Source organism: Lissotriton vulgaris, chromosome 12, assembly GCF_964263255.1.
Source record: "Lissotriton vulgaris chromosome 12, aLisVul1.2, whole genome shotgun sequence".
Taxonomy (NCBI): domain Eukaryota; kingdom Metazoa; phylum Chordata; class Amphibia; order Caudata; family Salamandridae; genus Lissotriton; species Lissotriton vulgaris.
Window position 1 is genome coordinate 542,837,313 of NC_141700.1, and position 24,675 is coordinate 542,861,987.

At 50.8% G+C, this 24,675-nt stretch overlaps 1 protein-coding gene across 2 annotated transcripts in view; it reads left to right on the plus strand.

Annotated features, from left to right (window-relative positions):
* ARHGEF11 (Rho guanine nucleotide exchange factor 11) overlaps positions 1-24,675 on the plus strand; it is a 1,046,032-nt gene that overhangs the window by 887,357 nt on the left and 134,000 nt on the right. For both annotated transcript variants that reach the window (XM_086945337.1, XM_086945338.1), the window contains exon 33: positions 10,958-11,045. In XM_086945337.1, coding sequence (XP_086801463.1) covers positions 10,958-11,045 — 88 coding nt within the window. The remainder of the gene's footprint in view (positions 1-10,957; positions 11,046-24,675) is intronic.

Here is a 24,675-nt window from a genome sequence, read left to right on the forward strand (position 1 = left end):
GCCAGTTCTGGGTGAACGACCAGCTCTCTGTTGGTTACGTGGGCGCTAAAAAGGGACGGGCAGTGCACAAGCGGACCATCTCTCAGTGGGTCGTGTTGTGCATCAAGGTCTGTTACTCCTTGGCGAAAAAGGAGCCTCCTGTTGGGCTGAGGGCCCATTCCACTCTGGCCACGGCGGCTACTACGTCCCTGGGTTGGGGAGTCCCCTTGCAGGACATCTGTCAAGCAGCTATGTGGGCTTCGCTGCACACGTTTGCCAGACACTACTGCCTGGACAGCCAAGCCCGGAGAGATAGCTTTTTCGGCCCTTCCATTCTCCAGGACTTTCTGGTGTGATCTTGGTTCGCAGACCCACCACCGGGGTTGGTATTGCTGGGGTATCTATTCTAAGGTAAGGAATCTAACACTAACCGTTTTCTTTCAGATGCGCAAGTTACTTACCTTCGGTAACGATATATCTGTAAGAAACAGTAGTTCGTGTTAGATTCCTTAAAAAGGGTAGGACTCAGGGAGGATCCCTGGGGGACCCCACAGGGCAACACGAACGGTTTAGATTTGAACACCCCCAGTGCCACAACCTGGACTCTGTTCGTAAGGAAAGCTTTTAAGATGTTTAGCACTTTCCCAATTTCCTCCGTCGCTTTAATTAAAGAGGATTCGGTGCTGTGACCAGTTCTAAAACCGTGTTGGGACGGGTCAAGGGCTCGTGTGGCTCCCAGGAATAAGCTAAGCTGTCTATTCATAGCTTTTTCTATTAGTTTGGCCGGTAGTGGTAGTCTGACGATAGGACGATAATTATTTGGATCGGTGATGTCTAGGTTTGGTTTTTTCATCAATGGAAGGATTGAGGCCCATTTCCAGCTGGACGGGAAAACCCCCATCATAAACATGTTGTTGAACAGCGTGGCTAGAGTTGAGGCTATAGGAGCCGAGGCTAATTTGGCCTCAGTGGTCAGGCATGGGTCCTGTGGAGAGCCCGATTTAGTTCCTAAGAGCAAAAGCTTGATCTCCTCAGAGGTCACCGGGGTGAAGTGCAGCATCTTATCAACTATCAAATCGGCTTTTAAAGTTACAGACCTAGCCTCTGGCAGGTTTTCCCTGACATGCCCTTCAAGGGAATTAAAAATAATCTCAACCTTATTTAAGAAGAACTGCGCGAGATCCTCCCACAGCTCCAGACTGGGAGGTGTAGTCACTGGCTTTGGAGATGCAAGGCTTGAAACAGTAGCAAACAATTCCTTAGACAAATTCCTAGCACAATTAATGTGGTTGGTAAAGTAAGTTTGTTTTGCCTTCACAATCAAGACCTTATATTCCGAAAGACATGATTTGAGTCTCCTCTTGTCTGCCTCGCAGTAGTTTATCCACCAAGCCGTTCCAGTTTCTTACAGGCGAGCTTGTGCTCTCTGAGCTCTTCCGAGAACCAAGGGGCTGAGGGTCTTCCTCGCGTAAAGTGACAAATTTTGGGTGGGGCGAGAGTAATGCACGCCTGGTCCACCCAATTAGAGTAGCTGACAGCTGCATCTTCCGCCTCTAAGGGAAGTGTAGCCATGGATGCGACCAAAAATCCTCCAGGGACCTCCCCTCTATCTTATTCCAGGGCCTACAGGTTCTTTCTAAATTCCTAATCTGTCCTGCCTTGTTGGATTTTGTTACAGGAATATTAAAAAACACAGCTGCATGATCAGATCAAGTGATCGGGTACATTTTAGTAATCTCCAGTTCTGTAGTAGGGGATCTCTGTGTATAGTCATAATCTAGTGAATAGTCCCGCCCATGTGCGTGGACCCCGGCAATCAAAAATAATCTCTTAAGTTGTCAAATCATGCAGAAACTGCAAAGACACTTAAGAGAGAATTTAAAGACAAATAATGCAGCCTATATCCACAGGCTACACTGTCCAGTACTTCAACTAGAAATTCCACTAAACAAAACCACACACAACACAGCCTGCCAGTTTCTTCCATAGAGAAACTTGCCTCTACCAGTAAAAGACTCTGGAATGATAGACAGGAAGGCATGGACAGACAAGCCCCATAGGCTGCCATTATGTGGCTTAAATAGGATACCGTGCCTTTAAGAGAACTTTCCAGAACTTTCTCCCAGTAACCCAGAATGCACAGCAGGTCCCTTTTACTTTCAGTTCTTTTTTCCGGCTCCTGCTAACAGGACCCTGGCATTGAGCTCTCCCTTTTTTCAAGGGTGTTTATTGGATTTAAGTTCACTTTTTGATAAAAGTGTTTGCCGTTTATATTCTTGGTGTTTCCCTTCTCTCCTGTGTGTTTGTCAGGCTTTTTAGGGCTCTAAAATGCCTGCTTTTTTCGACAAATGCCCAGCATGTGGAAGGAAGAAGGCCAAGACTGATCCACACGACGTCTGCATTATTTGTCTCCCTGAAGCACATATCCCTGAAGACTGTGACATCTGCCAGAACCTCTCAGCAAGGGCCCTAGGGGAAAGGCTGAAGATTAGGCTTCAAGGCCTGGAAGAGAGACGACTGCAGGCTGCAGGTGGGTCTGGGCAGGCTGGGAAGGTTCCCTCTGCCTCTGCTGAGGCCTCTGGGGGGCTCCCTAGAGGCAGGAAGACCAGCAAACGGTCCCGGTCTCCGTCGGCGTCAATTGCATCGACGACGAGAGGGATGACGGCGGTGTGTTCCCCATCTCCCCGGAGCTCCGGGTCGAGACGGCGTGAAGATTCGACGTCGAAGAGCCTGGTTAGGCCTCCGTCAAAACCACTGTCTACGGCGTCTTCGTCGTCAACGTCGAGCTATCGACGTCGAAGGAGAAGCCACAGGCGTCGGCGCTCGTCATCGAGGCGATACTGCCGGTCGCCGTCGAGAACATGGTCGGCATCTAGAACCTCGTGGAGGACGGCGTCGAGGAGACGTCGACGCGCGTCGTCGAGAAATAAACGGTCGACGTCGCGGGTTCGGCGTCGAGCACGGAGAGTAAGACGTCGCGGAGGCCACGTTCGACGCCTGAGTCGCGGAGGCGACATTCGACACCGGAAAAACGACGTTCGGAGTCGAGGAGAAAGAGATTGGCGTCGAGGAGTCGTTCTCACTCCCCGAAGCGGCGCAGAAGGAGTTCTGGTGCCAGAAGTCACGCTGAGTCTGGTGGATGATGCCGGAGGCGGCGATCACATACTGGAGGGGCTGGTTCGCAGTCCCCCTCCTCCGAAGAAGTCACCGGGCTCGGTGTACTCGGTGGCATATACACCACCTCGGCCTAAGACGCCTCCTCCCCCTATACCTAAGGAGAATCCTCCCGTCAACCCTCCTCTACCACCACTTCCTCCCTCAGGACAGCCACCACCACCGCTCCCGCCACATGGGCCCGCCCCTCGGCCGGAGATACCTCCTGTCCCTCCGCCAAGATCGGTGTCACTACCTCCTCTTCCTACACCACCTAAGGGGACTCCTAAACCAAGACCCCAGGATAGGCCACGGAAGACGCCTCCACGGAAACCTGCGGAGTGCCCACGAACCGGGAGGTCGCGCTCTCGCTCCAGGAGGAGGGAGCGATCGCGCAACAGGTCGTCCACGCGGTCGAGACGCCACCATAGGAGGCACAGAACTCGCTCTCACACAAGGTCCTCATGGACCAGGGACTACTCTCCGACTCTGTCGGGATCGCCGGACACAAGGGTGTCGCCGATTGATGACCTGGTGGCGTTTCATGATGTCCTATTGAGAGGCGCTGCCAAATTGGGCATATCCTTGACGGTGCCCACGCCCAAGACATCGGTTATTTTCGAGACACTGCACCAGAAACACCTGTCTCGTCCACTACTACCTCTGGTGCCGGGCCTGGAGTAACCGGCCATGGACCTTTTTCTCACCCCAGCGGTGAATAAGGCGACCCCCACGAGATTACAGAAAAAATACCGGGCTCCCGATTCGGATCCGGCCTTTCTGAGGGTAGAACCTTCTCCGGATTCTGTGATTGTGACGGCGGCCCGCAAACAGCATGCCACCACCCCGTCATCCACAGTCCCCCCAGACAAAGAGTCTAGATGGATGGATTCAGCTGGAAGGAAAGTGTGTGGAACATCGGCGACCTCTATGAAGGCTGCGAGTGCCACGGCTTTGTTGGGACGCTACGACCGCGCCCTCTGGGACTCCCTCCAGCAGTTTGCGGAACACTTACCTCGCGAGAAGCGGGAAGATTTCCAGGAAGTGTTAAACGAAGGGATGCTGGTAGCGAATCAAATTATCAGCGCTGCAGCAGATTCATCCCTCTTGGCGGCGTATGGCTTTTGCCATGGGATTAACCAACGGCGACATGCCTGGCTCCGCCTTACGTCACTGAAACCAGACGCACAGGAAAGGGTTGCCAATCTTCCATTCTCTGGCGAAACCCTATTTGGGAAACATGCGGATGACGAAATGGCCCGCATGAAGGCGGAGGCCGAGACACTCAGCTGTGGGTCTAGAGAAGCCCAAAGACACGAAGAAATCGTACCGCCCGTTCCAACGGCGGTTCGGTGGACAGGGCAGAGGACGTGGCCAAGCTTCGGGACAATCTTTCCTATTGTCCGTCTGGCACTCTGTGCAACTTATATTTTCTTCTCTTGTTTTTTTGTTAATTTTGTGCTACTCCTTTAAAGTGTTTTGTCCAGGAACACTCTATTCAGCTTCGGGACAGTCACAGCAACAACAGAAGTTCCGTAAGCCGGTCCAGAAACGCCCTAAGGGCAGAGGAGGCCAACAGTCAGCACCAGCGACCAAAGGCCCTGAGCACTTACTTCCCCCGGATCTGTTACCCACTCCGGTAGGGGAAGCATCCAATTTTTTCTGGCAGAGTGGAGAAAAATTACTCGGGACAAGTGGGTGCTGAATATTGTTTGCAATTGATACAGTCTTCGGTTCACCAGCCCGCCTCCAGCAATTCCACCGGTCAGCTCGCAGTTTCAGCTGCGAGAGCTCCAGGCGGAGGCAGATATCCTGATAAGGAAAAGGGCGATAGAAGACGTACCTCTGTCTCAGAGAGGAAGAGGTCTGTACTCCCAGTTCTTCCTGGTTCACAAGAAGGACAAGAACGAGTTCAGGCCCATTCTGGACTTGCGACAGGCAAACAAATGGATTCGCAGGGAGAAGTTTTGCATGCTGTTGTTGCATCCGATTTATCCTCAGTTGCAACAGGGAGACTGGCTATGTGCTATAGACCTACAGGATGCGTACTTCCATGTGCCCATTGCACACCAGCACAGGAAGTTCCTGCGGTTCCAAGTCGGCGCCAATCATTATCAATACACAGTACTCCCATTCGGACTGAAGTCTGCTCCGAGAACATTCTCGGAGTGCATGGCGGAGGTAGAAGCACACCTGAGGAAGAACAAGGTGTTTGTCTACCCGTACCTGGACGATTGGTTGATCAAGGCCTCCTCCTTCTCGGAAGCTCAAGCACACTTCCAGAAGATGTGCGTTCTCTTGAACAAGCTGGGGTTGCACATCAACATGTCCAAGTCTGTCCCGACTCCGGTCCAATGCATACAGTACTTAGGAGCCTCCATCAATACGCTGTCAGCAAGCGTGTCTCCTTCGGAGGAGCGACTATTATCACTCCTTCGGAAGGCTCAGGGTCTTATGACCACTCCATCTACAACAGTGAGGACGGTGTCTTCTCTACTGGGATCGATGGCCTCTTGTACCTTCCTGACGCCACACGCACGGCTGCACATGAGACTGCTGCAGGAGTGCTTGGAGGACCAGTGGGATCAGAGGAAAGGATCTTGGGACGACAAGATACGACTGTCTCTGCATGCTCTTCATTCACTGAAGTGGTGGTGTTCAGCGGAGAATCTCCTCAGAGGGGTTCCCTTCCACAAGGACATTCCCTCGCAGACTGTCGTGACGGATGCGTCTCTCCACGGTTGGAAGGCGCACTCCGGAAACCTACAGATTCAAGGAACGTGGTCCCCGATGGAGGCCACGAATCACATCAATTTCCTGGAACTCAGAGCGGTTCACTTGGCACTGAAGGCCTTTCTTCCGTCCTTTCAGAACAACTCTCTGCTTGTACAGACGGACAATACGACCACGATGTATTACCTCAACAAGCAGGGGGGTTCGAGATCACGCACTCTGTCACAAGAGGCGCAGGCAATCTGGCACTGACTTCTGGCGAGAGGACTGGCGATAACGGCTACCCATCTGCCAGGTGTGCAGAATGTTCAGGCGGACGCACTGAGCAGACTGATTCAGGAAAACCACGAATGGGTCATAAACGACGACGTACTAGGAGAAGTCTTCGCAAGGTGGGGGACTCCAGACGTAGATCTGTTCGCCACCGCCGAAAACAGCAAATGCCGAGACTTCGCCTCCAGGTACTACCAGCAGGGGACGCTGGGGAATGCGTTATGGATCAACTGGTCGAACAGCTTTCTGTACGCTTTTCCACCCATTCCCCTGATTCCAGCGGTACTCATCAAGCTGGCCCGGTCCAGGGCTCGGATGAAACTCATTGCCCCGGAATGGCCCAGGCAGTGGTGGTTCACGGACCTGCTTCACCGGTCTCTCCTTCCTCACATTCGGCTGCCGTGCAGGCCGGACCTTCTCACGAAGTTCGGGGGGCAGATGTTGCACCCCAACCTCTCGTCTTTGAGTTTGGCGGCATGGCTCCTGAGATAGTGCAATATGGCCATCTAAATCTGCCCGAAGATTGCATGGACATACTGAAGGAGTCTAAGAGACCTTCCACTCGGACTTCCTATGCTTACAAGTGGAAGAGGTTCTGTATCTGGTGTCAGTCCAAGAACTATGACCCGACGACGTGCAAGGAAGACGTCATCCTTCCTTACCTTATGCATTTGGCGCAGTCTGACCTTAATGTTCATTCCATTAAGGTTCATCTTGCTGCATTGACTGCCTACAGGAAATGCCCTTCACAGACTTCCTTCTTCCAGATCCCTGTGATCAAAGATTTTTTGGAAGGCTTGAAGAAAGTGTTCCTTCGCCTTCATGGGAATTGAATGTGGTGCTGTCCAGATTGATGAAGGAGCCTTTTGAACCTATTCATAAGGCTTCGTTGCAGCACCTATCCTTGAAGGCGGCGTTCCTCGTGGCCATTACATCGGCCCGCAGGGTGAGTGAAATTCAGGCGTTGTGTTGCCAAGAACCTTATACTGTATTTCATGCTGCTAAGGTTGTTATGCGTACTTACCCTAAATTTCTTCCCAAGGTTATTTCTGATTTTCATGTCAACCAGACCATAACTTTGCCTACGTTTTTTCAGAATCCTTCATCCCCAGCGGAAAGGTCTCTACATTCCCTGGCTGTTAGGAGGGTGCTGAAATTTTATCTGGATAAAACCAAAGATATTCGTAGGTCAGACCAATTATTTATCAATTATGGATCGGTCAGGACGGGTCTTGCTACCTCTAAGCAGTCCATCTCTAGGTGGATTATGTCCTGCATACAGTTGTGTTACCAAAAAGCTAATAAGACCTTAGGGGGTAAGCCTAAGGCTCATTCCACCAGGGGAAAAGCTGCCATGACAGCTTTACTCCGTAATGTTCCGATTGCAGAGATCTGCAAGGCGGCCACTTGGAAGTCGGTTCATACCTTTGCTAAGCATTACTGTCTGGACACTGATGCCAGGGCAGATGCTCAGGTTGGGCAGGCTTCGCTGCGGAATTTGTTCGCACAATAGTGGTGTTAATTTTTTTCTCTCCACGGCCGCTTTGGTGTGGGGATGGGCTTGCCATTCTATTCACTAGATTATGACTATACACAGAGATCCCCTATTACAGAAGGAGTAGTTTCTGTCCTGTAACTCCAGTTCTGTAGTAGGGGTATCTCTGTTATAGTCATAAGCGTCCGCCCTCCTCCCCGGTGGAGATAAATATTCATGTAAGGAATGCTACAGGTCTCGCGTGCTACGCCTTCAAAAAGAACTGAAAGTAAAAGGGACCTGCTGTGCATTCTGGGATACTGGGAGAAAGTTCTGGAAAGTTCTCTTAAAGGCACAGTATCCTATTTAAGCCACATAATGGCAGCCTATGGGGCTTGTCTGTCCATGCCTTCCTCTCTATCATTCCAGAGTCTTTTACTGGTCGAGGCAAGTTTCTCTATGGAAGAAACTGGCAGGCTGTGTTGTGTGTGGTTTTGTTTGGTGGAATTTCTAGTTGAAGTACTGGACAGTGTAGCCTGTGGATATAGGCTGCATTATTTTTCTTTAGATTCTCTCTTAAGTGTCTTTGCAGTTTCTGCATGATTTGACAACTTAAGAGATTATTTTTGATTGCCGGGGTCCACGCACATGGGCGGGACTATTCACTAGATTATGACTATAACCGAGATACCCCTACTACAGAACTGGAGTTACAGGACAGAAACTACTCCGTCAGGGTGGTTTGTAAAGATTCCATCCAAAGTATGACCCGCATTATGAGTGGGGCATTTAACCAGTTGTTTTAATTCAACTCCTTCCATAACTTCCAATAGAGCTGAAGTATCAGGGTCTAAACTATTTTCTAGATGAAAGTTAAAATCCCCTAAGAAAGTAAACGTCTTAGCGCATATGGCCTCCTCCAGAATGTTTCCCACTGAGCCTAGAAACGCTGACTTTGGGCCCGGGGACCTGTAAAGTAAACAACCTCTAAACGACTGATGGTTGGAAAGTGTAAAATTAAAAGTGAGAGCTTCGCTTGTCTCTGAGGACACGGCTTGAAAGCTACCCTTAATAGAACTATGGTATAGTATCGCAAGGCCGCCTCCTCCTTTCTTTGGTCTATTCCGTATGAAACTGAGATAGTTTGGTGGGATGTCGATGACTATATCTGGCCCTGAGGCGGCATCTGTCCGAGACTCAGTGATGAAGGCAATTTTTATCTCCTGGTCCTGTATTAGCTCGGCGCAGTCCAAGCTATGTTTGACCAGAGATCTTGCATTAAGCAGGAGGCACTTTACTTTATTCACTGTGACCTCCGCTGTCTCCCTTGATATAATGGGGACTGCACGGACTAGCTCCATTAGTAAAGTAGGTATTATCTGATTGCAGGAAGAGCATACCTCAGCACCGACACATACCCCCCTGTCAAGCTCCATGCATAGACAGCCAGACAGCCTTCCTCCTCCCCCCAGACTCATTAGTAAATTTCGATCATAAACTTTGGCTTTTTTTTGCCTAGAGTACACCCACCAGGGGTCCTGGCGCTATGTGTGGGCCAGGCGCAGATGGGCTTGCCTTTGGCGCACCTTCGGAGCGGCCGCGCCAGCCCCATTTTTCAAGTGCTGGGGAGGAAAAAAGCTAGAGCGCTCACCTTGGCCCAATCAAAATGGCAGCTGTCTGGGTGAGTTCCTGTTAGCGTTTTCCCCCCCTTATAGCGCTCTTGTTTATGCGGAAATTAAAGCCTGTACTCTTTGTTGCATGTAGAATAAAAGGGCCTAAAAACAAATTAAAAACATTTGTGGAACAGAGCATAAATTCACGATAAAGTTACAAATTCTAGCAGCAATAAGGTAAGTGCAAAATTACAAGGAAAGCAGCAGTAATATCAGCATTAGCAGCGTTATCACACAACTCCCGGCTGAGCCTCAGGAGCAATCAGCGGGTACTGTTGACGAAAAACTTTCCAGATCCAGTATGACACCTGGAGGTTAGTCTAAGGTAAGGACTCTATAACTAACCTATGTTTCTTACAGATATATCGTTACCGAAGGTATTAACTAGTTTGTTCAAAATATTTTAATTCTGAGAACTGTTTATGCAGTATGTACTCCGACCTGCTCCTTGCGATGGCTAGGGTTGTTCACATTGTGTGATCGTGAGTGGCTGTCGATGTATGACTGGTGTTTAAGCATGATGTCCATCAGCTGAGCCCTGATATAGACTTAGCCTGCTGTGCTTGTATCTATGTATTTTGCATTTCTATGATCTCGCTTTTGAGGAGGATGGATCTGATTTCCGTAAAGCGTTTTTTTGTCTGTTTTCTTCATTTTCCATGTACTTTTGTGTGATACAAATTAAGTCAAGAAAATACTGGTTACAGGAGTGATTGCATTAAATGAATGAGTTGGGAAATGAGCCTCAGCTGGTGAAAATCTGATCATGGAGGGAAAAAAATGGTTTCATTTTTATTTCACTAGTTAAGATCCTCTGCCTTTTTGGAAGTTGTTTCTGAGCCTTTCGACGTTTGCCTCGTAGCATTTCCACATTTGTTCTATCAAATGGGAAACTCCAGTCTTGATGGCATCAGCGCTTTTATCACCAGTGAGGGAAAAAGACACAGGAGAATCACCCATAATCCTAGTTGAGATCAGGGTAGTTATAGCAAGAATATACAACAATATCTCAACCAGATTCAATAATAAATAAATACACTTGTATGTACAAGACATTACAGAAAGCGAACAGAAAAAGAGAGACTATGAATCAATCATTAAATGTGTCAAAGACATATATTTTAGAAGACTGGATAAAACACAACAGTTGTAACAGCACTGTTAGGCAAAAATGTATTGACACATTTAATGATTGATTCATAGTCTCTCTTTTTCTGTTCGCTTTCAGTAATATCTTGTACATACAAGTGTATCTAATTTTATCACCAGTGAGACATTACCATGGCTTGTAAAATGGTGGTTACTACATGACATCAACTGAATTTAAAAATAATTCTGGATATGATGTACTCTACCTTTAGTAGAAATATGAGTTTGACTGTAATTAGGAATGTGTAACTTTTCCGTCTGCTGTGAAGAGGATTTAATAAGTATGCTATATTCATTCTCTATGCTGTTTATGTGATTGAATTTTTCGCTCTTCAAATTAGTGGTGCCTTTAAAAGTTACTTACAATAGACTTCATAACTGTTACTTATGGAAACTTTTGTCTTTATTTTTAGCGAGTTAGAATATATAAGTAAATTGGAACTCCATCATTGTTGTCTATTAACTTTTCAGTTTCTGCCATGGTGGTTTCCTGTATAGTCTTAATTTATTTATTTTTTCTCAGATAAGCGAGCCTTTTTCATCATTTGCACATCCGAGCTTGGACCTCAGATCTACGAGCTTGTGGCACTCACTTCACTGGAGAAAAACACGTAAGAATTGAAGCTGACACCTTCATAAACTAACAGTGAAGCAGCAGGACTCTTCCTAAGGGCCATACAGTGTATCCTCATAAAGGCTGAAACAGCTTGCATATTTCAGTCTAACTGTATTTTGTAGGGGTAGCCTGAGGGAGAAGTCTAAAAGAAGTTCTGATCTCTGAGATTGTTGCTTTTCTCCAGACAACCTGTGTAGAGTCCTCACTGCCACTCTTCTAAGGATAATGTGTAATGACTGGTCCAGTACTAAGGTTACCAGCAGTCATGTACGCAGTATTTAGATCTTGTCTGAAAATTTGAGGAGTAAACGGCAGAGCATGCGTTGTGACTCATATTGACACGTTTTTGTCACAAATTACTAACGGAGGCATGTTAGAGATACTATTTAAACATTGCCCAGTTTTACCGCTGTGACTCCCGTATATTTCTGGATACCGATGTGGCTCCTCTATATTACTGGATACATTTGTAATGCTCTGGAGAGAAGAATTTGCATATTTCCTGTGCAAAGCATTGGCAACAGCTTCAACACAGTCCAGTTGGTCTGCTCTAGGAGTGTTGGTCACCAATCAATTTTTAAAAGAAATTAACATTTTCCTATTTTTGTGGCCTTTTTGGGACTGTTCTTTAACTTTTATTTTATCTGTATATCCTTGCATAATATGTTGGCATATTTGTGGAAGCTAGTTTTTGCCATGTGTATTAACATTAGTACCTGGGTTTTCTGGAGACCACAATTCTTTGAAGGCCCTTAAAGTGCCTAAAATACCAGAGCACACAACACTAATTACGCAGTTATTGATTCACCCGAATTTATTTATGGAATATTGTACATTGGTGCACAGTAATTTGAGATATTATAACAATGATGAGGGTTACTGCAGATCATCGTCTGCCATAGCCTGCACTTTGGTCTCACTGACAAACCATTTAAACAAACAATAATTAAGATAGAAGAGGAGAACCAAGGAGACCCAGAACCTCCAGCGTGTTTTAGACCCTCCAGTGGAAGAGCAGGGGGAGTTTTATGATGAGGATGAGCAATATGACAAGCTCATTCTTAGAGACATCCCAAGGGGATGAGGATATATGGCAGGACTTTGACACTGACTCGCCTTAGTACAGGTACAAATCCATCCGTTCTCTGCCAACCCTTCTGGGTGACTTTTTTCTGTACAATGCTGTCATTAAAAGGTTAGTAAACACTTAAAAGCACAGCTAGAAAAAGAACAGGCCCTGGAGTGTTTCCTCCCGAAAATAGTGCTATCACTGAAGAAAAATCAGTTATTGTCCCTGCTACCTGGTTGAATGGCAGAGGAGTGCATGACTAAACCATCCATGTCTCTACAACTCAGACCAAAATATGAAAGCGTCTATACCATGCATGACTTTACCGCGCATTTTCGTGGTAAAGGCATCATTGTTATAGAGTAAAGATCCCAACCTATGTTACCTGCCCTTATCCCTACCAACTACTCCGACCCCCCCAATGAGCCCTAAAAAGTACCTCGACCCCCCCTTAACTGTAAAAACTAACCCGAATGCCCAAGCCGTAAAAACAAACTCGACCCCGTCCAAGCCCTAAAAACGACCGACCTCCCCTAAGCCCTAACTACCCGACCCCCCTCTTGAGCCCTAAAAAGTGCCCCCAAATCCACCCTGAGCCCTAAAAACTACCCTTACCAACTTCCCCCCTCTCCCCCCTAGCCCTAAAAAGTAACCCTGCCCTACCCTGAGCCCTAAAAAGGACCCAAGCCTCCCTAAGCCCTAAAAACTACCCTGACCCCCGAACCCTAAAAACTACCCTGTCCCCCCAGCCCTGAAAACGACCCTGACCCCTTCCTGTCCCCTAAAAGCAACCCAACCCCGCCAGCCTTAAAAACAGCCCTTTAAACAACCCTGAGCACTAAAAACTACCCCCAACCCCTAAAAACGATCCCCCAACCCCTAAAAACTATCCCCCAATCCAAAACCCGGCTGCAGACCAAGCTCCACTTACTTCACTGCATACTCTCCCGATCCTTCCTGTTCCTAGACACGCCCATCTCAGCATCTAGACTGCGCATGTGCCTTAACTACGCATATGTGTGGGTAAGTCATGTGTAGTTCAGGCAAACGTGGTTGCGCTTGCATGGGAAGGGCATTTGTGGCTCTGCCAGCGTTGTTCAGGCCGGTTCCCCTGCTACCTAGAATCATGGACCAGAGGAAAGAATTATTTAAAGAGGGAGCTTCTTCTAAAGTAGTAAAACCAAGGATGGAGTAGAAACATAAACGCTTTATCCAAGACCTAGTGTGCAACAAGCAATGTGCTTACAGACTCCATTACTGTCTTCACAGCAATGAAAAGGGCTAATGCTCCACCATGCACAGGAACACTTCCAGAGAAGGCAAATAAGCTGTTTGAGATGGAAATAAGAAACATGGGGCAATCGGCAGCCACACAGTGACGCACCACACATTTTAGTGCTGTCAGCAGTAGAATGAGAAGGAAGAACTGGTGAAACATGTCCCATAACAATACAAAAAGAGAGCAAGGGCAATAATACAAGCAGGAAAGACCATCTCAACCAACTACTCCAAGTCAGCCCTTGAAGCTGCTGAGGCAACCAGCAGACCCATGTGCATGGACACTACACTAAGAATGCATGCCTTAATAAGAGTATCCAGCTTTAAACAATAAGTCCAAGTTTCTTTTATAAATATGCCTTTTACAGGGGAAAACCACGCTGAGCTGCAGTGGAAAACTCTCCAGCAGATAAAGAAATACAATCATATGGAAAAGGCACTCCACTTACAAGGAGATCAATTTAAAGAGGGAACTCCCAGCCCATTCCACAACAAACACAGTACACCCAAGGGGTGAGTGTGTAGAGACCTAGTATTCCTCGGCAATACCTGTTGCAGCAGTCACTCCTTTTGAGTCGCTGCCTTTTGGAGGTGGCGGACCAGCCACAGATAGCAAGTTACTCACAAAGACAACCCCTCTGCATTAAAAACATTTAGGAAGTGGACTGGGAGGTTTCCTCCAGGAATTGAGGAACATCACCTATCACAAATGGGTGTGGACATCTTAAAGATCTGTTACTGCGTAGAGTTAGAAATTATATCATCATCTGTCAAGCCTAACCGGGGAGCTTGCAAAGGAGAGGAAATGACACTGTTACTACAAGGAATGCTGAACCTCATACAGAAGGACACATTTGTGTAGGTACCAAAGAGTAACAAAATTAATGACTGTCCTTCCTCATCCCCAAACAAAATTTGATATTGAGACCCATCATGCACCTGAGATTACCCCAAAAATTCATCAGACACAAATGTCAGGACAGTTTTACTAAAAGAAGAAGATTGCATTGCAACTATAGACCTAAAGGTTCACATATTTGCACACACTGATAAACTCCAACCACAAGATAGCCTTCTCGTTTCTAATTACTAATTCATTCGATCAAACTCTTTTTTTTTGGTAAAATACCATAAAAGAAACAAGGATACAAGTTAAGCATAGCCTATGTCGATAAGGGGACAGGGTTAGACATATGGTAGGACTTGGCAATACAATTAAAAAAAGGCAATCAATAGAAAGTTTAAAATAGTGTACAATAAAAGTTTAAAAGAAATATCTTTTTTACATCAGAAGTTCTTTCAACCATGGAAAGGTTTATTTTTTTTATTTAAGAGTTCTTTTTATTATATTTTAAGAGAATAAACAATCGCAAAAATACAGATCAGAGCCACAGTGTTGCTCCATACAAACTTACCGGCAAGCTTAGCATTAGCAAAATAAACTCAAGGAGTCCGTCTGCGCAAATTAACCATGTCTTAAGATTCCTCTTTGGTATTCTAGGGTATCGTTCACCCCAACAGATATATCGGGGTCCCGCGCCATCCGAGTCAAACAGAAAAAAATATAGAAACGGAGAAACCAAATTAATAATAAAAATGAACATGGCAGAGGGGTGGCGTTCCTCACGTATCCAATTGAAGACAAAGTGTTCCAGCTACGACCAGGTAGCCCACAAGCCACGCCGGCGATGCCTAGCCAACCCTCAGCATCGGTATCGCCGCCATTGCATGGTCTCCATCGCCAGGGGACAGGAATCCAGATAACTTAGCAGTGGTGCCCAAATGTCCTTGGGTCGAGACTGCGCAGGCATCAGTTCCCAATAATCAGACAGCTGATTATTGCAGAATGCTGCATCTTTGAGCCATTCTGATGTTTTTGGACTTGGCCTGCGGCCCCAGCATATAGCCACCCGTCTTTTGGCCAAGAGCAAGAGCATGGCCACTAGTTTCCTGCGCTCGGCAGCTACACTACGCACATACCCTAGCGGGGCTACCAGGGGGAGTGTTCAATTATAGCATTAGTCAACTGGGCCAGCACCTCAAAGACACTTTCCCAGTACCTTGCCACTGCGGGGCATTACCATGCCAGGTGAATTGAGGCCTCAGGGTCCCAGGAACGCACACATCTTGCATCCTCACTCAGATCAGCACTATGCGAGCCATACCAGGGTCCTGTACAACCTTTAAATACATTTAAAATGAATCAGCTGTAGTCTATAGATAGGCGACATTTCTTTCAGCTGTATGCAGCAATAAGCCCGTGTGCCATCCTCAAGCGGCCCCCCCAGAATCTTTTCCCACTCTTGCTGCGCAGGGAAGTACATATCGGGGAGGTGCGCTGCATGCCCGAGTAGAGTCAAGTGATGAGTTTTCGCAGAGAGGGGTTCTTCAGGATGTCCTCTAGCACCTGGAATGTTGGCGGTGCTATAGGGCAGGATTCATATAGTGCATGCAGTGCTGCTCGTATCTGAAAGAAACACGTTAGTGTTAGATTCCTTACCTTAGAATATCCCCAGGCGTCAGTCTGGATCCGGAAACTTTTGCGTAGCAGTACCCCTGCGCGTCGGTAGGCGTCGTCTGCAGGCGTCCCCTGCGGCTCCGCGTCCGTCGTCGGCGTCGTGCGCCGTGATGACGTCGCTGGAGTATATAGACGCCGCCTCCGTGCGCTGACGTCAGTTCTTCTTTTTTCCGCGCCAGTAAGCGCAGATCCGAAGAGCAGTACTCCGGTCTTTTGACCAACTTTATTAAACTTCCTATCTCTTTTTGGTGCCTGGTAGGATGCCCGGTTTCAAGAATTGTGACGGGTGTGTTCGCACGATGTCGGTCACGGACCATCACCGACTCTGTCTCCGGTGCCTGGGCCCCGACCACGACGTGGACGCCTGCGTCGACTGCCGGGCTCTCACTAACAAGGCTAGACGGGAGCGGTCCCGCAAGCTGCTTGAGCTCCGGGTGTCGGCCCCGCGTCGGGAGCGGTCTCGGTCCGGCCGGAGGTCCAGGGAGCGTTCGAGGGAGCGGTCGCGGAGCCGCGCCGAGCGCTCCGGAAGTCGTCACCATTCGTCGGGCTCATCAGGTAAGAAACACAAGAAGTCGGGGCGTCGTCATCGTACCCCCGACTCCCCCCGACGCTCGCGCGACGCGGCCGGGGGTTCGGGTGACCCCAACCCCGCGGCTCCGCGAGAGTCGCCGGCGCGGCCTGCCCCATACCCTCCGGTCCCTGGGCACAGTGCGACGCCTGAGGAGATTGAGGCGTTCCTCATGGCCATGAGGGCGCTCAGTTCTCCGACGGGGCCTACGGTGCCTTCGGGCCCAGTGCTGCCGTCTTGAGGCCCTGGCGGGTCGGGTGTCCCTGACTCGACGCCATCGGGTGCTCCGGCCCCGGCGCCGCAAGGGCCTTCGGGGTCGACGCCGGCTGGCCTACCGGCTGGTCCGGCGCCGATTTCATCGGGGTTACCCCCGACGCCGTCCCCGCGCGGCGCCGGTTCTCCTGTGCCGGCTTCGGCCGGCGCCGGGGCTCCGGCGCCGGCTCCGGGCGGCGTCGTCCCCATTCCCTCCCCGGACGCGGAGTCGGACCGGCGTCGATCGACGCCGGGCTCGACGCCGATGGGGCCTGTGAACCCCGAGGAGCCGGTCTACATCGTTGACTCCGAGTATGGAGATGATGAAGAGTACGGGGAAGGTTGGGAGGGGTCTGAGGACCCTCTGTCACGTGAGTGCCAGTATGACCCGGACTGGACAGGTGATTTGGGGGACGCCAGTGGTCTGGACGACTCTCCTAACCCTGGCTTTGTCTCTCCTCCTCCCGTGGCGTCGGAGGAGGGAGCTGCATATTCAGTGGTGCTGATGAGGGCTGCCAAGGCCTTACACCTTGAGCTCCCCGTCGCGGCCGTGAGGCCTAACATCCTCACTGAGGTCTTCAAACCGCAGTCATGCCCACAGGAGCCACTGCTGCCGTTTAACGAAGCCTTGTCAGACGTTCTGTTGGGCACGTGGTCCAGGCCCTCTTCAGGTTCGCCTGTTGATCGGAACGTGGCCAGACGCCACCGTCCTTGCCCGGACGACCCCAAATTCCTGTCCGCCCATCCCACCCCCGAGAGTCTGGTGATCCAGGCCTCTACCTCCCAGACCGCATTCCCGTCGGCCCCGCCCGATCGGGAATCCAAGAGGTATGACCAGTATGGTAAGAAGGTCTTCTCGTCCCTGAGTCTGGGACTGCGGTCTTGCAACACCGCATGCCTCTTGGGCCGCTACACCCACTCTGTGTGGGACACAGTCGCGGAACTGCTGCCAGAATGCCCCATGGAGGTGCGGGCGAAGCTCGGCAAGGCTGTGGCTGAGGGCCGAGACGCAGCTAAATATTCCATACGGTGTGGTCTTGATACGACCGACTCGCTGGGCAGAGCTATGTCAACGACGGTGGCGATTCGTCGCCACGCCTGGCTGAGATCCGCCAACTTTTCGGCAGATGTCCAGAATGCCTTGATGGACATGCCGTTCGATGGCTGTCGCCTCTTTGGTGACAAGGCGGACCACGCGCTGGAACGCTTCAAGGACTCCAGGGTCACGGCCAAGTCCTTGGGTCTTTAGACCCAGCGCCAGCAAACGGGTTTGTTTCGCTCCTTTCGTGGCCAAGGAAGGGGCGTCCCCACACGTGCTGCCAGCCACGCGCCGCAACAATCCTTTCATCGCGGTGGTGGCCGTGGAAACCGCCGTGGCGGCGGTCGGGATCAACGGCGGGGTCAGACCACACCTCCCCCCGCAGCATCTGCCTCCAAATCCTCCTAGTCCGTGCTTTCGGCCCCATGTGACGCCAGTGGGTGGCAGGGTTCGCCATCACCACGCTCACTGGCGCACAATTACGTCGGACAGGTGGGTGCTGCAACTCGTCCGAAGGGGCTACTCCCTCCCCTTCGAGACTACTCCTCCAGCCATGCCACCACAAAACCACCGTGTGTCGGGGGACCACTTGACACTTCTGCAGGAGGAAGTTACGGCCCTCTTGGCCAAGGGGGCCATCGAGCGCGTTCCTGGGCCAGAAGTAGGGCGTGGTTGCTATTCCCACTACTTTCTGGTGCCCAAGAAGGACAAGGGGGGCCTACGTCCTATCTTGGATCTACGGAACGTCAACGGCTTCCTCCGGAAGGAGAAGTTCAAGATGTTAACATTGGCTCAGGTCTTGGCTGCTCTCGACCCGCAAGACTGGATGGTAGCGTTGGACTTGCAGGATGCGTATTTTCACATCCCCGTCCTGCCGGCCCACCGGCGTTACCTGCGGTTCACGGTAGGCCAGGAGCACTTTCAGTTTATCGTGCTCCCCTTCGGCCTTACCAGCGCCCCACGGGTGTTCACAAAGGTGATGGCGGTGGTCGCAGCCCATCTGCGCAGGTTAGGGGTTTCAGTCTTCCCCTACCTAGACGACTGGTTGTTGAAGGCGGGCTCGCCCCAGACAATCGTCCACCACCTTCAGATGACGGCAGACCTCTTGCACGACCTGGGGTTCTCCATCAATGTGCCGAAATCACACCTGTGTCCCTCTCAAAAGCTCCTTTTCATCGGAGCAGTTCTGGACTCGGCGCAGTTTCGGGTTTATCCTCCGGAACGGCGGGTCCGGGATATACAGGCTTTGATTCCCATCTTTCAGCCGCTATCCCGGGTTTCGGTCAGGTTGACGCTGCGGCTGCTGGGGCTGATGGCTTCCTGCATCCTTCTGGTGCATCACGCCCGGTGGCGGATGCGGGCTCTGCAGTGGGACCTGAAGTTTCAGTGGGCCCAGCATCAGGGCAACTTGTCCGACCACGTCTTGATCTCGGAGGGCACTGCGAGACAACTGCAGTGGTGGCTTACGGACCGCGATTGGGTCAGAGGCAGATCCCTCTCCTTTCCCCAACCGGAGCACGTTGTCGTGACGGACGCGTCCCTCCAGGGCTGGGGTGGCCACTTGGGAGAGGCAGAGATCAGAGGCATCTGGTCTCCGGCGGAGTCCCGGCTCCATATCAACCTGTTGGAGCTGCGGGCGATTCGTCTAGCACTGAAGGCATTCCTCCCCTTTGTCAACGGGAGTGTAGTGCAGGTGTTCACCGACAACACCACCGCCATGTGGTACTGCAACAAACAGGGCGGAGTGGGGTCGTGGACCCTTTGCCAGGAGGCTCTGCGCCTCTGGCAGTGGCTGGAACGTCAGGGCGTGACTTTGACGGTTCAACACCTGGCAGGTTCTCTGAACGCCAGGGCGGACGAACTCAGCCGTCGGTGCTCGATGGATCACGAATGGCGTCTGAACTCGGACGTGGCGCAAGGCCTCTTTCTGCAATGGGGAGAGCCTTGGTTAGATCTATTCGCCACAGAAGAGAACGCGCAATGTCATCAGTTCTGCGCGTTGGAGTTTCCAAGACGGCACTCGCACGGCGACGCGTTTCGGCGCGAGTGGAGTTGCGGTCTGTTATACGCCTTTCCGCCTATACCACTTCTGCCCAGAGTGCTGAAGAAGATCAGGCGCGACCGGGCCCAAGTTATCCTTGTGGCTCCGGACTGGGCTCGAAGGTACTGGTATCCCGAGCTACTCAGCATGTCAGTCGGTCCCCCGATCCGCCTGCCCCTTCAGGAGGACCTTCTGTCGCAGCAGCAGGGGACGGACCTCCACCCGAACTTGTCCAGTCTCCACCTCCATGCTTGGAGATTGAGCGGCGGCAGTTGAGGCCATTTGACTTGCCTCCTGAAGTCTGTGATGTAATTCTGGCAGCCAGGCGTCCCTCCACTAAGTCGGTATACGCCTGTCGGTGGAACAGATTTGTGGCATGGTGCACAGCAAAGGCTGTGGATCCTCTTTCTGCCCCTCTTTCAGAGGTTCTTCTGTTTCTTCTTTCTCTTGCCCAGCAGGGCTCTGCTCTGGGCACTATCAAGGGCTACCTTTCGGCCCTTTCAGCCTTTCTAAGGCTTCCTGATCAGCCTTCTTTGTTCAAGTCCCCGATTGTAACGAGATTCTTGAAGGGCATCACACACATGTATCCTCCTGTTCCATTTGTGATGCCTCAGTGGGACTTGAACCTGGTTCTAACCTTTTTGATGTGTGCTCCCTTTGAGCCCCTTCATTCTTGTCCTCTCCGTCTCCTGACTTTAAAGACGGCTTTCCTGGTTGCCATCACCTCTGCCAGGAGAGTGAGTGAGCTCCAGGCTCTTTCTGTCCAACCCCCTTTCCTGTCCATTCATCCTGACAAGGTGGTTCTTAGGACTAGACCTTCTTTCCTCCCCAAAGTAGTTTCTGCTTTTCACATCGGGCAGTCCATCACCCTCCCTTCCTTCTTCCCGCCTCCGCATCCTTCAAAGGATGAAGAGCGGCTCCATCGTCTGGACCCAAAACGTGCGCTTTCATTTTATATGGATCGCACACGCCAGTTCCGGGTGGATGACCAACTGTTTGTTGGCTACGTGGGTGCGAAGAAGGGACGGCCGGTGTGTAAACGAACCATCTCTCGGTGGGTCGTTCTGTGCATCAAAGCGTGCTACTCTTTGGCTCGGAAGGAGCCTCCTGTTGGGCTGAGGGCCCATTCCACTCGGGCCACGGCGGCTACTACTGCCCTGGGCCGGGGAGTCCCCTTGCAGGACATTTGCCAGGCGGCTACGTGGGCCTCGCTGCACACCTTTGCGAGGCACTACTGCCTGGACAGTCAAGTCCGGAGGGATGGCTTCTTTGGCCGTTCTGTCCTCCAGGACTTTCTGGTGTAGGAATGTATTGGTTCGCAGACCCACCACCGGGGTTGGTATTGCTGGGGTATCTATTCTAAGGTAAGGAATCTAACACTAACGTGTTTCTTTCAGATGAACAAGTTACTTACCTTCGGTAACGATATATCTGTAAGAAACATTAGTTAGTGTTAGATTCCTTACCGAACCCACCCATCCTCCCCGTTCTGCGAACAGTTACCTAGGGTAAAGGACATCCCTTTCAGGGCCCTAGTTTCAAATGGCACCAGTGTTGGTTCTTACATGGCTCTGCGTGTTCTGGCGCGGAAAAGCTGTGTACAAAGAACTGACGTCAGCGCGCGGAGGCGGCGTCTATATACTCCAGCGACGTCATCATGGCGCACGACGCCGACGACGGACGCGGAGCCGCAGGGGACGCCTGCAGACGACGCCTACCGACGCGCAGGGGTACTGCTACGCAAAAGTTTCCAGATCCAGACTGACGCCTGGGGATATTCTAAGGTAAGGAATCTAACACTAACTAATGTTTCTTACAGATATATCGTTACCGAAGGTAAGTAACTTGTTCAATTGGTAGTAAGTGAATTTGTCCAGCATCCCTTTGTGCTCATCACCTAGTGCCTCGTCGATCGTGATAAACGCCCCATTTTGGAACACCTGCCCCATAGTATTCAGCTGAAGCCCTCGCAGTTGCCGACCCACTCCAGCTTCAGCAGTGAACGGCAGCTCCGGGGGGTTAATGAGTGGGATTGAGGAGGCGAATGTATTCTCCAATTGCGGTCTGCATCTGAGCTCACGCCATGCCCACACGGCTACCGTATCGAACTTAGCCCGGGGTTGCCCCTGGGGCCTGAACAGCGCCATATCCAGGGGCACAGGAGCCGCCCTGTCACTTTCCAGGGCGGTGTGCTTCATGAGGAGGGTCGGGAACACTCAGTGATAGGCAAACTACAGCTGAGCACAGTTTTAATACAGCTCCATGTCCGGAGCTGCCATCCCACCCTGGCCTAATGGCAGTGTCAGGATCTCCCATGCCACTCTGGGCTGTCGACCCACCCATGCCAATGCTATCAGATTTGAGCGTAGTTGTTGCTGAAACGCCACTGTGGGGGGAAGTGGCAAATTAATAAAAATGTAAAGAAACTTGGGGAGGACCACCATCTTGGCTATGGCCAGGCGACCGGCAAGAGATAGAGTAAGTAATCTCCACCTGCTGAGTCTGCTCTCCTGCCACTCCATGAGCCTACCATAGTTGTGGCTCCACAGTTTGTCAAGATTCCGGCTGAGCCAGATCCCCAAGTACTTTACCAGGGAACTTGCCCACTGAAGCAGGAATTCTGACTGGAACTGCTCAGTGGCCGCGGTGAGCGGAAAGATGATGGATTTCCCCAGTTAATAGAGACATCCGACACTTCCTTAAACCGGATTACCTCACAAATGAGTGGGTCCTGGTTTTCAGCGGGATGTTGGACGTACAGGGTCACGTCATCTGCGCACATTGAATCTAGAATCACTCTGGGGGGGAAGTCCAACCCACGCCTGGCATGACGCTGGCAGAGCTGAGCTGCCAATGGCTCTGTTGCTACAGCCAACAGGATAGGGGACTGAGGGCACCCCTGTCACGTGCCACTGGGATTGCGAGAGAAACCTGACCATTGACCCTTAGTCTCGCTGTAGGGGCGAGTATAATAGAGCTATTTTTTTGAGAAAGAGGGGACTGATGCCAGTGCGAGGGAGAAGTGCAAACATATAATGCCATTCCAGGGTACCAAAAACCTTGGTCGCGTAAAAAAAAAAAACGCTTTAACAGGGACGGAACTGTCATTTTCCTGCATGGTCACGAAGAAGGTACGCAAATTGTGAGACGTGCCTCGCCCGGGCCGGAAACCGCACTGATCGAGCCGCAGCACTGCCGGCAACAAAAGGAGTAGGCGTGATGCCAGTAGCTTGACCAGTATCTTATTGTCCAGGTTTTCCATTGATAGCGGTCGGTAGGAGTCGCACAACAGCGGGTCCTTGTCAGGTTTTAAAATAGTCACAATAAGTGCCTCCCGAAGGGAGTGTGGAAGTGTACCGCAGTCCAGGGACTCCTCACACATGTAAAGAAGATGAGGGACCATAAGCAGCACATATTCCTTATAGAAAGAGGCAGTGAGCCAGTCCATCACAGGGACCTTATCCCTAGGCATGGCCCAAATCACCGCGATAACCTCCTCCTCCTTGAAGGGCTTGTCTAGATATCTCTGTTGCCCATCCCTAAGCCAGGCAAGCTTGATTGAGTCAAAGAGGGAGAGCAGGTCCGGGTGCTCTGCTGTCTGTCTCGCCGAGTACAAGGAGGTATAGAATGCAAGCATCTCTGACTGCACCGCCTCCTGGCCCACAACTATCTCCCCCTTATCCCAACGCAATTCTCCAAGGCTTCTTTAATAAACCTGCCAGTGTTTTCCCAGCATGCAGCATGATTCCCCTCACTGTACTGCCTCGCCCGAGCCTTCTTACTCATTTCATTTCATTAAGCTTTATTCGGTACATATAAAAAATGACCATAAAAGCACAGGATAACATACAGATATAAACTGGCAAGGGATACAGGGATGATTAATTCAGTTAACGCATACAATTTTAAAACATCATAATTTTCCTTGCATATATTGATTTGTTTAAAAAGGTAGCAGTAAAAAAGCATACATCCTGGTTATGCATATTAAAAAGCAAATTCATGGCTTCATTAACAAGTGGCAAGTGGACAGTGGCAGTGTCCCTGCTGCTTGGACGGCGCAAACACTAGCGCGATCGCTGATGTGATTTTAAAGCTGAGTGAAGAGTTTTAATTGATTTTAAACTGCGAGCGTGCTCATTCATTTGTGAAGGACAGTGGGAGGAGAGTGATTAGGCTCCCTCGTGTGCTGTGTGCTGTGGAACTTTACTGGGGCACGACAGGACCGCCGAGGTCTTTTGACAGCTAGACTGTTGGGGAAAGTTAACTGGGGGCAGTGTTTCCTACCTGACGGCAGCGGCAGCAACAACACGCAGGAGGGCTGGGCTTGTTTTCTTCCTTCCCGCCCCGTTCTGACGCCGGTGACCAGCACTGTTCGTGCAGAGGGCGTGGAAGGTCCAAGCCAGATACTTCCGGTGCGCGGGCAGCGCTCTAGTGTTTCTGACGCTGGGGGGGGTTAAAAGGCAGATGCCAGCACGGCAGCGCAGCGAGCGCGCCGTCTGCGCCCGTCCGCGGCCGGGCGTGGGCCAGGGCCCAAACCCTTGGCCAATTGGGGAGAAGGATACGGTGTAGAGAGCAACTCCTGAATCTCCGCAGTAATACCCCCAGGGTGTGCCAGCAAAGCCTGAGAGTGGAAATGGATGAGGAATGCAAGCACTGCGGGTTCTGCTGCAAGACTAGGAGAGAGGAGAAACAGGAGTATGCTAGCCTAATCTGTGGTTTGTTGAATGTAAGGTCTCTGCCCAAACATAAATTAGATGTCTATGACCTACTTACAGAGAACCATTTCGATCTCCTGTTCCTCACAGAGACATGATTGGATGGGGACTCCGCAGCTGACATAGTGGAGGCACTCCCTGA